Source organism: Boleophthalmus pectinirostris, unplaced genomic scaffold (genome assembly GCF_026225935.1).
Source record: "Boleophthalmus pectinirostris isolate CB_2022bp ecotype Guang Dong unplaced genomic scaffold, ASM2622593v1 HiC_scaffold_22, whole genome shotgun sequence".
Lineage (NCBI taxonomy): Eukaryota > Metazoa > Chordata > Actinopteri > Gobiiformes > Gobiidae > Boleophthalmus > Boleophthalmus pectinirostris.
Window position 1 is genome coordinate 21,202,432 of NW_026571190.1, and position 15,356 is coordinate 21,217,787.

Below are 15,356 nucleotides of genomic sequence, written 5' to 3' on the forward strand. Positions count from 1 at the left end.
GATACAGGCACGGGACGACACAGCTTAGATAACCAATCATGAAGAGAGGCTTTACTTTACAGCATAGCCTACTGGAACTAGTTTTAACTATAGTTTTCAACACAGTTTTACACATAACACACAATTTTATTACATATTATTACAGTTCAACATTTACATGCATCAACACTCAAGCAGTTCCACATTTTCTTATTCTATTTTAGGTACAAAAATAATGTGAAGTTCACAAAAGCAGAACAGAAAGTGCACACATTTCCACCCACATTGTTACCACTGACTTACACCTACAGTATTCACCATATTCAATTTTAATGAAACACAAGTAAAAACAAGCAAAACAATGAAGTTGTTGAGGAGACAAAATATAGGAAAAATATTATGCACCTACACAGTTGAATCTTATGATTTCACATACTTTACAAATGACATCATACAAATACAATAATAGATAATATAATAATTATAAAGATGATGTTAATTTTGATAATATAACAGATCTGATAACTAATCTGTTACTTGTTGTTTAACAGTTACCGTAGATGGGCTCATTGCTAAAGTTTTCATACAAGCTCTCGTCTTTGGGCACACACTGGTCATTATCAAGACGATACTCAGTAAACTTGGATGCATCCTGGTTACTATAGATCTAGAAAAAAAAAAAAAACATTTTAGAAGATAATAGTCTATGGAGCAGGGGCAGAGGTGGAAAAAGTCATTCAAAAGCACATTTCACTGTTAATTACTGCTGCTACTACCATATACCTACCTTTATTGTTTTATTTTCTAAAGAAAATAAAAATTAAGAAAATGAAAATATCTTCTTTAAATTATATTATATTATTAAGCAAACTGCATATCCCCTACATGAGTTTACAGGGCGTGGGTGTGAATGTGTGAAAGTCTAAAGCAATTTTTTTCAGTTTGAGTTTTAGTTGTGGTCAGTTTGTGTTTACCTTATTGATGCACATTTCCTCTTTTGCAGGCCTGGCATTGTTACTCTCTCTGTCATCTAGAAAATATCAAATATTATAAAACAAATTTCAGACTTCAAGAAATATATTGACATACATCTGTTCCATGTACCTTGTATTCTGAGACATGAGTATTTGTACACAATGACTGAAGTCACTATTATCAGTATCAGCAATAATCCAGGCACCACAAACAAAATAATTTGGAAAATAGTTTGGCCATCTGAATAAATAAGGAAATAGATTTTTAAGCAAATAAATAGTATAGTTTTATTCATTTATTAATTTAATGAAAGATTGATACAGATATTTATTGCTGCATTACTTGACCTGTGTTGATAAATATAAGTAGAGATAAACTACCTTTGTGTAGAAGTGTTGTTTCAGACCCATTTCTATTTGTGGTGTTTGTTGGGGTCACGGTAGTCACTTTCAGATATTCTGTCAAAATGCCGCATACAATTATGAACATCCATGATCATATCTGTGTGTTTTTAGTTATTTACTGTAATGAACTGACCTAAAGTCAGCTGGATTTTGGTGTAATGTTTCCCAGCGGTCCACTGTGAATCAGAGCCGCACCAGTACGTCCCTGCGTCGGTCAGTCTGAGCCTTGTGATGGTGACAGAGAAGGAGGGGTGCGCCTCCTGCAAGCTGAACCTGTCTCTTGGCGCGGTGCTGCTCACTACAGTTTGACACGTGGCTCGTTGTTCTCCCTTACACAGAAACTTTGTGTTGGAGCGATGTTCAGAAGGATATGGGCACTGTAGGGTCACCGACTGCTCCAGAAAACCCTTAACATCACGTGAGCTCACACAGCACCATTCTGACAAAGATAAACAGGTCAAGGACAATGGAGACATTTGATTGCAAAAACAAATGTAGAAAGAAAATGCGCAAACAATATCTTTTGTAATTCTAAATAAACTAATTCAACAAAAGTAGTTAAATAATGTATTGGGTATTTAAGGCAACCAAAGCACTTTACAGTACATTATTATTCATTAATGCCACACTTGGTTGTGGTAAGATATTACTGTAGCCACAGCTGCCCTGGGTAGGCTGATGGAGGCAAGGCTTCCAATCTATGCCATTGACCCCTCTGACCACTACCATCAAACACACACCATTTGTACTTAGCAAAGTGGGTGAAGTGTCTTGTCTAAGGACACAACAACAGTTTCACCTTAAGGTACTGTGCCTCACTGTGACACCTGTTATTCCCAGTGTTCCCCCATCTGCATACTAACCAGACCAGATCTTGCTTAGATTCTGAGATCTGACAAGATCAGGCATTATCAATCAAGAATACATCCTATTGTTAATTTTTGTCAAAGTTGGCAGTTATTCTGAATAAAATGTTCAGTCAAATTGTTTTCGTCAGAGATGATAACACCTTCTTCTAACTATTTGAAAGTCTTAAACATAACTCTGTCTCCCATGGTTTTACCAGCTGTAATGTCAGAGAACAAAGCTGACAAGTGTTAATAACCACTAATTAATCATGGCCAAACAACACATACAACATCTATAATATGAACTAAAATGCATTTGTTCTGCCTTCACAGATCTTTGAATGAACTGACCCAAAGTCAGCTGGATTTTGGTGTAGTTTTTCCCAGCGGTCCACTGTGAATCAGAGCCGCACCAGTACGTCCCTGCGTCGGTCGGTCCGAGCCCTGTGATGGTGACAGAGAAGGAGGGGTGCGCCTCCTGCAAGCTGAACCTGCCTCTAGGTGCGGTGCTGTTCACTACAGTTTGACACGTGGCTCGTTGTTCTCCCTTACACAGAAACTTTGTGTTGGAGTGATGTTCAGAAGGATATGGGCACTGTAGGGTCACCGACTGCCCCAGAAAACCCTTAACATCACGTGAGCTCACACAGCACCATTCTGACAAAGATAAAAGCCAATTGCAGCTGTGAATAGCAATAGAATAGGCTTCATTTGGGTTGCCCAATAATACAACAGTCATCGCCTCACAAAGGTCATATGCTTCTGAACATAGTAAAAATTGCCTTACCAAACACTGTCAACTCAACACGAGAAAAATCATCAAAATTGTTGCTTCTCTCTACACCACACAAATAGGATCCGGCATCTTGTTTGGTGATGGCAGAGAGCTCCAGTGTGTTTTGTTTTGTGGTAGCCGTGACAAGAGCCCGTTTGCGACATGTGGAGGGCTGCGATCCTTTGCACACATATTTGAAACTGTTGACTTCTTCTCTTTGGTGCGGACATATTATGGACACAGTGCTGCCCTCATACCTCTGGATGCTATGGACACTGTCACAACACTCATCTGACGTAAAAAAAAAACACAAAGAAACTCAGTTTTATAAAAATGTAGGCTTATATTACACCATTTTTATCTATGTTAAAATTTTGTTTCCTCATCAAAAACATACCTGGAGTTGCATTTTGTTTCATTCACACATGTTTAACACACAAATCCTGCACTTTTAAACTGTGTTCTTTTCTCAAGCCGATAACATTCTCTTCCATCTTGCTCTGCCACTGTGTTTTTAAACTTCATACTTTGTCACTAGATTAATTTGAATAATTTGAAGCCCTGGAATAGCAAAAAAAAAAACATTTTTTTTTTTTTCAAAAAGGCTACAACTTTCGTTTATCTTAGTTTACTGCAGAGTAAAGCAGTTCAATTGAGGCTATAAATAGCTGTTGACTTTAAAACTACCCCTTAATGATGTCACACTGTGGAACAGAGTGATTTTGACATTTTGAGCTTTGGAGATGCAGACTGCCCAGTTATGCAGAATTACTCAAACATGTGTAAATAAAACAAAACACAACACTGGGTATGTTTTTTTGATGAGGGAACAACATTCTAATATGGCTAAAAACTCACAGGAGCATTTGTGTAATATACAGTAGGACCTTCAAAGTTTATTTACCTGACTTAACATGCACGGTCACTGCAGTATAGATATCCTTTCCTGATCTGCTCACCCCACACCAGTATTTTCCAGCATCAGAAGCCTGAACATTTGAGATAGTCACAGTAAAGATTTGTGTTTGATGCTGGTCACTTGTGAAGTATCTATTTGCTCTCTGTTGTGTGGTTGTAACCAGGATGTCGTTATTGCCACAATCTTTGGCGCATAGGTACTTTTCGTACGTCTCATAACCGGCTGGGTATGAGCAGGAAACTCTGGCCTCTCCTCCAGTATATGCATAGACTTCAACTTTGTCCGATGCGGTAGTGCCACATAGTAATATTGAAACTGCAAAATAAAAGGAAAACAAAATCTAATAATTCTAATCTAATAATTTTAAATATATAATAATTTAACTAATGCTGCAGCTGTGTAAGTAGTTGAATAGTTAGCAATATTTTATTTTGATTAGTCAACTAGATCTTTTAAGGCATGCACTAAATGAAGGTAAAATAGCTTTGTCTTTGTATTTATTTATTAAAGGGACAATGCATTTTAAAAACAAACAAAACTAATTTCCATCCTTAGTGTCCTGTTTTTTATGACCAGTATATTATTGATTTTAACTTTTTTTTTTTGATGTTTTATTCAATAATGCTGCTTTCTTTGCTATAAAAAAGTCTTTTGGTATGTTTATAGTTTGTATAGTAGGGCTAAAACACTTACCTTAAAATATCTAATTGTGATTTCTCTTACAAGCATTGCAATAGTGGTTAGATTTGTGATATATGTTTTAATAATATTATTCTGTTCAAAGTTCACATTTTAAATACAACCAGAATTTGAAAAAAACAAAACAAAACTGAAATGTCTATTGACACACTTAAACAAGAATCACATTTCATAACATATCTGTAAGGATTTAAACTACACGTTAGTAACTTTTATGCAAGAAAAGCAGGATTCTTGTTTCTGGAGGAACTGTGGTACTTCAAATTAGGCATTATTATTTTAATTAATTTTTGCAGAATTTAACATTCTTAGTAAAAAAAACCCAAACAAACAAACAAAAAAAACTTACAGAGGCTGAAGAGCAGTTTCCTTGAAGCCAACATGATAGAAAATGTTATTCGGCATCTCAAATATGAATAGCCATTGGTGTGACTTTCACTTCTACATTTTGTTCCGATGATGACGCAGCGTGTTAATTTTACAGCTTTTACATTTGCTGTGAGCCCTCCCAGTGTCCGTACCGATGTGATATAATAGAACAAATATAAAAATATTCAATACTGCACCTGACCTGACTAAATATGTTATAGTCTATCCCAGATAAAATGCTACTGACAGTAAAAGACAGTAAAAAACGCTCGTGTAATGCTGTGTTTATTACTATCTGACTCTGATCATCTTTAATTATTAAAACAGATTAGGAGAAGTGTATAAATATCAAATATGATGCAACAGACGTTTCAGTGAACGCTTGAAAGATGGCATAAAAACACATTTTAGTACAACCACTAGAGGGCATTCAACTCAATAAAGTGAAGTGCTGTCAGTCAGTGTTGAAAGAGCTTCCATGTGTTTCCATTTAAATCAACAATTCACAAATTTGAGTTTATTTTACTGCAAACAAACGTCTTTTGTGAACAATGCTTAAATTAAAGTTTCTATAGGCTCGGTGATATAAAAGTACTGGCCTCACCCTGACCATTAAATACCATCGCTGGTTAAATGCGGACGGAGGCGCAAGTGTATTTTCCCTGAGCTCAGCCATTCCCTTGTCTCCAGTTGACTCGCGCAGCTGTGCGTCTCAACTGTTTCCATATCGTGCGCGCTTCACCAGCAAAAGGTTACCATGAAGTCCGCGTGCAGTTGTATAAGTGTGTCCCGAATTAGCGGGGATGCCAGAGGCCCTGGGCCGATGCCAGAGGCACGGGGGCTGGTTGCCAGGGGGTGCAGTAGTCTGCGGATTGGGTTTCTGCGCAGCGGTATTTGTATGTGGACCGTGTGCGGGGCGCGTGGCCTGTGCTCTTCCACCCAGGACAAACACGTACACAAGACAAGGATGTTACACGTTATATATAGATGTCCCTCTCGCCCTAAAAGTTTGGATGAAGACCTTTCTGTTCTGTTCTTGTTGTCTGGGTTTGCAATTAGCCTGTTCATTTTTAAAATTGCGTTAACTGTTCTGAGTTTTGATCCAAACCAGTCAAATGAAGCTTGTAATTATTATATTATTGCCCAGCAGCACTGTGTGTTCTGTGCATGGGGACATTCCTTCCATTCCTTCTCTTCCTGAGGACTCAACGCAGTTTAGGGTCAGTCACCTCAGTTTACACCTTCCACTGCATGGCAGCCTCTAACATGATAACCATGCAAATGCAAAAGTAACTTTCAATAAAGTTTTATTTTTTTCACATATAAAACCACACAGATTTAAAAACTGAAGACTCACAGAGCTGCATAGATAACACTTCTGTCAGAAGAAGACTTCTAGTTTACATAAAAGCTTTTTACAAAGCAAACATTCATTTAAAAAATGATCACACAAGCAGTATTATTATGAGGAAACACTCCTCACTCACTGTAACAACACTGGTCCACTCTCTCAGAACGATCGTGAACAAAGATCATCGAAAAATTAAGACGAATAAGTCCATCCAATCCATGGCTGTCCTTCAGAAATATTAAATCCTGTTTCACTGCCCTTACATCCACTGTTTTGGTTTTCCTGTTTTCAACCAGATGTTGATCAATAAACATTGATTTCACAAGGGTTTGTCCCTTCTTCATGAGCTCTTTCATACAGGTCCATGAAGTCTCTGTATCGGGGTGCACAGCCGAGCCAGGCCTCTCCAAAGTGGACCGATCCAGTCAGTATGTACTGGTTTCTTTGAGGAGGAAGGGGGCACTGTGTGGGCACATTGACTCGTCCCGTCCAGCGGCGCCCCCTGCCTCCAGCCCACACAAATAAACTGCTCTTCTGACGCAGCAGTTGACTCAGTGCCACCACAGCCACTGTGTGAGCGCCTGGACCTGGGGCTGTGCTGTGGAACACACCAACGGCCACTGAAACACAAGAAAATACTGTTATGTATCTAACTGAGGGAAACCTTCATGTGTTCCAATGATACAATAATAATGTTATTCACAATAAAATGTATAGTGAATAAGGCAGATCTTTGATATGTGAAATATTTGATGTTTCTTGGAAAGTTTTTATTCATTTGCATCTCATACTTTTCAATACATACACTTTCAAGTTGTCTACATTTGAAATGTAAATTACTAAAAATCAAAATGCTTTTTGATGTTTTAAAACAAGTTTTCTTGGAAGATGAGCATGAGATGCAATGGGCAGATATTTAGCTGCAAATGAAGGCTATGTACTTACCAAAGTCACTGGTGCACACTGCCTTAAGGACCTCTTCATCTGAACAAGGTTTACATGTTACTATAAAAGAAACAACACAACAACACAAAACAGTCAGGTTTTGGACTATTCCTGGGTGTTTTCCTGTATAGGTTTTATATACTGTATATTTGTGTTCTGATATATTTAACGGTTCTACATTAAGCAGAATTGACTCTTGTAAGCTTTAAGACATGCTTTATTGCTGTTACCGCCTCAAAAATCATTATTATGCATTATTAGTCTGCCTACTTCTCCAAAGCTCAAAATACTCCACCTTGTGATGTCATGAAGTTAGAGTGTAGTTTTCAAGTTGAACAGCTCCTTTTACTATTTGTTAAGTAGAGACAGGCAATTCCAGGGCTGGAATTATCCAAATGATGCAAGTGAAGGTGTATGGAAGTTAAAAACACAGTGGAGAACTTCACGCATGGCTGTGTGACATTACAAGGTAAAACAGAGTGTTCTGTTTGAGAGAAGAACTCAGCCTAAATATCCAGGATTTGTGTGAATGAAACAAAGCACAACTCCAGGTATTTAATATTGCTATTGAAATTATTTAGACTTGAAGTAAGTAAATGTGGGCGGGTCAAGCAAAAGTATACAGCAAGGCCAAAAATTAAAGTTAATGCATCTGATATAAAAATGTATTCAACAGATAGCATATGTACTCTAGTTTATGAAACTGTTTACCTTTTTTTTCTGTACCATTTTTGGTTCTAAAGTTACATACCTTTTAAATATACCATGTATGAAACATGGAACAAAAATTATTTCCCAAATTTCAAAGACCTGCAAATAATGTAAATAAATTGATGTATTTCATCATATCTTGTGTTATTCGATCTTTGTACTGTTGATGAAGGTACATGATAAAAAAAAAAAAAAGTATTTAAAATGATAAAAATTTGCTTGGAAGGACTGACATATTTTATAGAAATTGTTACCGTTCATTTTGAAGTAATATTAAAGTATTCGGAAGAAAAAAACTGACAAATTAAGCAAAACCATGCACCTTCTACTTGCTTGCACAATTTTCCCTCCATTACTTTTCCCCCCGTTACCATGACCTTTCTTAATAAAAAATCTCATTACTCAAAAAGTAAGAGGTTTTTCAACCTAATCTTGTACCATATGGTAGAAAACTATATTAAGCAAATATTCAAACCAGTTTGTTAAGGATATGTAAGTGAGAACCGCTAGTTATCGCTGTTTGTATTTATTGCCGAAAAAGTGCTGCATATTTCATTCCCTCCGTTATCAACATGAGTTTTTAAATTTTTTGTCAACAACTTGAAAGAATATCACAGGGTTAACTTTACCCTGTTGGAGTACTAACTCTTTCCTACATTCTGATATTTTACTTATTTCAATAGTCCCTCTAGTTTCTGAATAAGAGCTATTTGAATGTAAAAAATCTGCCCCCGTTTCCCTCCGTTACTGCTTGACCGGACCCATGTGTAATTTATTCATACATCCCATTTTTTTCTTTATAATATCCAATAGATATGAGATTGAGTTGGTATATATTGTAAAGAGTTTGGTCTCTTGATCTCTTCATTGGAGAGAGTTTGTAAGCCAGAAGACACTTCAAAGTACAATAGCTGTGAATGAGAAGAGCAGGTGAGCCAGGAGGTATAATCAGATGACTGATCTTAGACCCAAACAGCTCTAAAAACCCCAATGAAAAGTGCCAGACACAAACAGACTTTCTTCTGTCTCACCACTATAAGCCAGGCTTCCTCTGACTGCCCCCATCCAGCTCATATTTGTGCAGGCTACCCAAAACACACCACTTTAGAGGGATCTTGGCTTTTGATTGACAGTTGTGAGATGATTGCTTTTTTCAGTGTGGCTGACCCTGGGGTGACCTTATGATTGGTCTGCTTGTTTTCATATGTCTGGTTTAGTCAAGAAAAAAGTGTGGGAGTGAGGAGGAGGGGAGGAGCAGAGATGGAGAGACATGGAGGTGTGAGAATGCAAAAGAAAGATTCTGTCCACTGGATAAAAGGTTTTTGATTGTGTTTTGCGGCTCATACAAGCTGCCTCTTCATTTCTAGTCAGATTGCTGGTGGACACTGCCTTATATCTGCCTAAAGGAAGGAGCTAACTACACAGAGGAGTTGCAATATCCCCAGTCATAAAATATGGTTGGTTGTAGAATAGTTTGACTGTGCCTTATAATCAAATACATAATAAGTTATTTGCTTAATTCAATTCCTACTTTAATAATGTTGTTCATATGATTTCTGCTAGATTACAGGGTTTTCAAGGGTAATGTGCTCACATAAAAGGTACAACATCACTACGAATAACCCATGGAGCTCCACTGACCTGGCCCCTGGTGCAGATAGGGGAATATGTGCACCCCTGGGCATGTGGACACCAGCTCATACTGAAAAGTTGTGATCCTGCGGCTGATGTCTGAGTGAGCAGCTGCCTCCACAAATAGTGCCCCCTCTGTCAGGCTGAAGCAGTGCACCTCACCCTGGGACTGCTGTTCCTCCGTCAGCAGCAGCTTTAGCTCTCCAGCTCGCTCCAAATATATTTGAGACCCCTTAAAAAGAAGACAGCATTTAACTTTAAATGGTTTTGACTAAGGTTTGGAAACTTTGGAACTTATAGATATAAAGCTCTTTAGATATAGATAAATATAGATAAATATAGCTATATATATATATATATATCAAACTGAACTGGATTTAGACAATAAATAATAATTTGTTCCAATATAATAGAAAGCGGCCTCCCTGCTCAGTTTGTAAAATGTCAAATATATATATATATAAAATATATAATATATATATATAATATAATATAATATAATATATATATATATATATTTTTTATTTATATATATATATTTATATATATGTGTATATATATGCCTCCCTGTTCAGTACCTTAGAGTCCGTGTGAGGCTTGATACATGCGTGCAGCCCGGTCGTGTGCCTGGACAGTGGTTCTGAGTTTGGACGCAGGTTTATAATAATGGCTCCGGTGGGATAGAGCCACTCCAGAGAGCCCTGGGCGCAGCGGAGGTACACCTGCTCCACATCCCGGAGGTGCGGTTCATGACTCAAACCACTGCAATAACACAAAAACAATTAAACGATCTTATTGTATCAAAGGCAACTTACGGGTTTATAAACAGAATTGGCATATTCAAATAATCATCGTATAATTATATATTGGAGCATATATATGAAGATATTTAATACAGCAGTTGTATTTGATTAAAAGCAGAATTAGCTTAATAATTAGTCTGCAATGCCAAAGCATACATGACAAAACTTAAATTCCGCAAAAGTACATTTGTAATGCTGAAAATAGAAGATAGTCAATTAGACCATCTTACTGGTGAACTATATGTACAGCTGTTTAGGAATATTTCTACAGCTTGTAGAACAGCCTAGACTGGATCCCATTTTGTGGTGCTAATGTTGTGATACAGAGTCTTCTCACATATTTGCTGATAAAAGTCGCCAAAGTTTCTTGCTCACCTTCCACGCCAGTTGCACAGATCGCTGGAGTACTGAGCCACAGCGCGACAAATGAGCAGAGCCGTGACCCAGTGCAATGTCCACGACCCAGACATGCCCATGGCCCCACCTCGAAGCTCTCACCCAAACCTCGAGTGAGGCTCCTACAAACGTCGCCCAAAGAAAAAGTCCTTTAGTGTTCTAAAGGCTGCATCCCGCTCAACTGTGTGTCCAGAACTTTTGACAGAACTGAAAGAAAACGGCAGCGTGCACAGCAGCAGGAGCTGTGAAAAACTTGCCCCAAGCTCTGCCTAACGTCACCACGAGCGCGTGCCAACAGCTGAGCCTGCGTGAGGGAGACGCGTGCGCTTTTCCCAAAACCCGCCCAAGGCCTCCGCCCATGACTCTGGATGGAAGGAGGGTTTTACGCATGCTAAAACGGGGACACACGCACAAGTTGTTTTTAAGTCATGTCACTATCTGAAGCACAAAAACGGAATGCAAAAACAGATGACTTATTAAAATGGGATGAAACAACAACAACACATGAACAGTAGCTAATGCACAAGGCTTTAAACGCATTTGGCACGGTGTGTAAAGTGGTTTTCTAGTTACTATTCAGCGACAGCATAAAAAGGCCAACTTTTAGTAATATATTCTACAGAACATAAAAAAGTGGACATAACCAAAGTCACACGTGTGCTCTAAACGCCTGTTTGGTGACCGGACTGTTTTCCCGTGAGAAAACAGCCGCAGGGGTGATGGTACCAACTCGTCACATTCCCCCAGACAGGCAGAGCAATGTTGTGCATTTTGAGAAATACCAACAGAATCACCCTATGCACCTCTCCATTACAACAACTCACACAAATTCAGTGCAGCTCACGAACAAAATAAAAATGACCAACCTGCTCTGCACCGTACTGCTCAGAGCAAAGCGTTTTCAGAAAGATGCCTACAAAAAGAAATAGCACCCTTTTCCAATTTCCAGATATGAGATTTCTCAAACTATCTTCATCATGTCTGCAAATAAAAAGATAACAGCAATAACAGAATGGCTAACATCAAGTCCACCCCAAGACACCTAGGGTAATTATCAACCTTCTGTGAGAGTGCTTCAAATAATGCCTCAAATGTCTGGAGAACTACTAAATAATACTAATGCATTATTGTTGTTGTTGTTGTTGTAATTATTTTTATATATACATATTTTTTATTATTATTACAGTAGGGGACAAAAGGTGATCCCTCACTATCTGAAGTATTCACAGCCCCTCAGCCTCTGACTTGCTCCTGCCTGGGGCCATCACCTGCCTCTGCTCAGACCTCTGCACATCTCTTAAACAGTCACACTCACATTCCTCTATCTCTCATTTCAACATGGCTCGAACTTATTTACTCACTACTCCCTCCACTCAGCTCTATACTTACTTAAAAGTTAATTGTCCAGGATACAGGTCTGAAAACTCAAATATTTCTGTAGTTGATTTGCCTCCTTAAATGATATTCTTTATTTTATATAAAGACAGAGACATTTACGAACTCTCTTGTGCATGTGAAAGAAAGTTGCTACATGAAAATATAGGCTATTCAACACTGAACACAAGACTGTTACTACAACTATATCTCCAACAGGCACTATTGATAGGCACTATACAATTACTACCACTGCACATCTTACTTTAAAGGTGCACTATGTAACTTTTCAAGTGGAGGGTCTGTGAAGATTTTGCTAGGAATGTTCTACAGTATGATATTAAACTTGTCTACCTTCATGGACAAGCAGGTGGGGCCTTTATATTCATGAATGAAAAGACTGATTTAATTCTCACTCCAGAAACTGCACCTAACTCACTATGCTTTCTCCTTTGTGCTGTGGTCCATATAAATCCTCATAATCTTAATAAATAAGAAGTAACTGGTTGATAAATATCTGGTTGACTTCAGACACCATCAGCTAATTAACTGAACAACTAAAGACTCCTTAATGTAGTATGTGTCAAACTGATTTCAGATTAACACATTTTTCATTAACTCTTACACGACAAACCAAGAAATCAAGAATATGTACACACCATATTTGTTTTTTATTTATTGGTGCAACTTAAAAATGAGTTTGTTTTAGATTATTGTCACTAAATGATTGAAATGATTTCACGTGAAATGTTGAAACAGGAATGCATTATAGATTTGGCAGCATGACCCCCGTGACCACCCCTCACTCAAACCCACACCCACTTCTTATCAGTGTTTCAACAGCACATAGCATGCGGTGTGCACTGTGCATTCTTCAACTTTACAAATTCAGGTTTGTTTGACCAGTGAGGGCGTGTGGGCTGCAGGGTCAGGGTCATACGCGCCAGCTATCAGACGTGCAGAGACAAAGTAAACACAATGTAGAGGCCTGTTTATTCTGCTCCATAGATTCTCCATTAACGCTCCCTCTGATCATCCACCAAGTGCTCCATCACCACGGCAGAGCACACAGAAGAGACAGGATGTATGCAGACACCGCAGCTTCTAACTTAAACAACTCACTCTGCTTCATAACAATCACAAATATATGGTGTGCTCTTGGTGACTGCTTTATCAAAGTCTCTGCATAAATCTGTTACGGGATCATACTATTTAAAAGCATGCAAAATAAAGATGTATAAGACACATAAGAGCCAGCATACTTCAGAGTACTACTATGTAGTTGCCACAATATTTGGTTATAGGCAGTCATTGGAAGAATACTTAAAAATTTAATTACACAATACTGAACACCTATATTTTGTGTGTGTGTTTAGTTTTTTGTTTTGTTTCTTATTGGACTAATCAGAGTACTATATTCTGAATACTTAAAATACTTTTACTCTGAATTGCATTTAAATTATAGTGTAAAAACATGATAAAAATCTAGCTGTTTGTAGTTGTTGCATTAACTTATATCTAATTTTAGAAAGAAAAAACACATGCACACACATTATAAGAGCTACTTGTATGTTTGCTTTTTTCTAGACCTGTCACAATAACACATTTTGATGAATATAGTATATCTACATATAAATATAGATGATAAACGATAATATTTAAACCAAAGCATAAAGCAGAATTATTCACAATAAAGTATTCAAAATGTACAACATTTTTAAATTATGTTGAACTGTATAAATAAATAGCAGCATTCAACCCTTAAGTGTAATGTGTTAATTCATAACTCAACTTTCTAAAGCTCAAATTTTATCATATTGCAGAACAAAATAACAAAAAATGTCCCATTACTATAAAGAAAAAGCACCCATGATGAATATTGACTCCCTAAAGTTCTATTTGATATTTTGAACGAAAAGTCAATATAGTATTTCTCATGAAAGGTCTACTTTTTCCCATGCAGTCCAAAGCAAAAATTACATGATTAATTATTGACACATATTCCTTTTAATTTGGAAAAGTAACTGTATTCTGAATATCACCAAATGTAAGAGTAACTGTACCACAACAGAGTTACTCAAAATTAGTATTCAGATTATGTATTTTACATGTATTTAGTTACTTAACAAAAGTGATATGATGCAATAGGCTCCATTTATCCAGGCTTGGGACTGCAGACACAAAAAATACAGTAGGCCCTTATGGTTGGACTAGCTTGGATTGTGCAGACAGTGAGATTATTTTCAAAATCAGTAGAATCAAAAAGTCAACAAACCTGATTATGCATATTCAAGCGTTACGCTCAGCCTCAAATTTTTACAAGTTTATTATTTCCTGGGGTATTCCTAACTACTTTTGATATAATTATGTATTACTAAATGATAGGAAGAGGATGAATCTGTCAGAATATTATTACTGCAAAGAATGGTGCATTTAAATACATCCAGGAGATGTATTGGAGAGAAGACTGAAACTGAAACAACTGAACTAAAAGAATATAATGCATCAAGACACAAGTCTAAAGAACAGCAGCTTTACAAATGAGACTTTTTTTTTTTTGGAGATTTTTTTTGTTTGCAAAATACATTATGTCACTTAAATAATTGTGATTTTCGAGTAGCCATGACAACATTCCTGTCTGAGGTAGACATGTTCTTGTTTGTGTGTTTGGTGTAGTAACACAGTGAAGGTCTAGGTAGAGACTTGGTGTAAAGTGGAAGTGACAACTTTCTCAGCCTGCAGCAGCCCTGGACTGTGGGAGCCAGAGGTCCACAGATTCACCTCAAAACCTCAAGATAAAAAATACTGTTATTTATAATATGACATGGTGATTTTTAGCTCAACTAATGTGCCACTGTACACTGACACTACTGTGTAACATCAGACCTGAACTACAATCAGCTGCGGTTGAAGTTACAGTAAAAGTCAGGGTAATGAGTGGGAGATTTGTCTGTTTACCACTGGACAGAAAACCCCACTCTCTGTGAGGTCAAATAAACACGGTGTATGTTTATGCTCTGGTGAAGAGGTTATTGTTCTTAAGATTTCATAATTCACCAAAACAAGATAAACAAATAACCATAATACTACTGTTTACACATTTACAGTGAATGTGTGTGCTTTGTTGCATCAGAGAACAATTAAAAGCCACAATCATGGATGGTGCTTATTTAAAA

General features: G+C 37.4%; 1 protein-coding gene across 6 annotated transcripts; it reads right to left on the bottom strand.

The window, feature by feature from the left end:
- Positions 1-105: 105 nt before the first annotated feature.
- LOC110166131 (meteorin-like protein) lies at positions 106-15,325 on the bottom strand. 6 transcript variants are annotated; one of them, XM_020931330.2, is made up of 9 exons: positions 4,949-5,196; positions 3,886-4,215; positions 2,994-3,272; positions 2,558-2,863; positions 1,492-1,797; positions 1,335-1,412; positions 1,084-1,194; positions 954-1,009; positions 106-646 (listed from the first exon to the last, which is right to left on the bottom strand). In XM_020931330.2, the coding sequence occupies exons 1-9, from the start codon at positions 4,980-4,982 to the stop codon at positions 524-526; spliced, it is 1,623 nt and encodes a 540-aa protein (XP_020786989.2). In that variant the 5' UTR covers positions 4,983-5,196; the 3' UTR covers positions 106-523. The 6 variants fall into 6 exon arrangements, with proteins under 6 accessions (XP_020786989.2, XP_055013899.1, XP_055013897.1 ...); XM_055157924.1 differs by lacking the exon at positions 1,492-1,797 and having other exon boundaries at positions 4,949-5,206; XM_055157922.1 differs by lacking the exon at positions 1,084-1,194 and having other exon boundaries at positions 4,949-5,206.
- Between the last annotated feature and the right edge of the window lie 31 nt (positions 15,326-15,356).

Bases quoted from the DNA above. Each gene is read 5' to 3' on its own strand.
- LOC110166131 (XM_020931330.2), bottom strand. From the start codon at position 4,982: ATGTTGGCTTCAAGGAAACTGCTCTTCAGCCTCT. The intron at 3,273-3,885 runs GTAAATAAACTT...TTTTTACGTCAG, and splicing joins GACCGTGCATGTTAAGTCAG to ATGAGTGTTGTGACAGTGTC. The intron at 1,798-2,557 runs GTCAGTTCATTC...TATCTTTGTCAG, and splicing joins CAAAATCCAGCTGACTTTGG to AATGGTGCTGTGTGAGCTCA.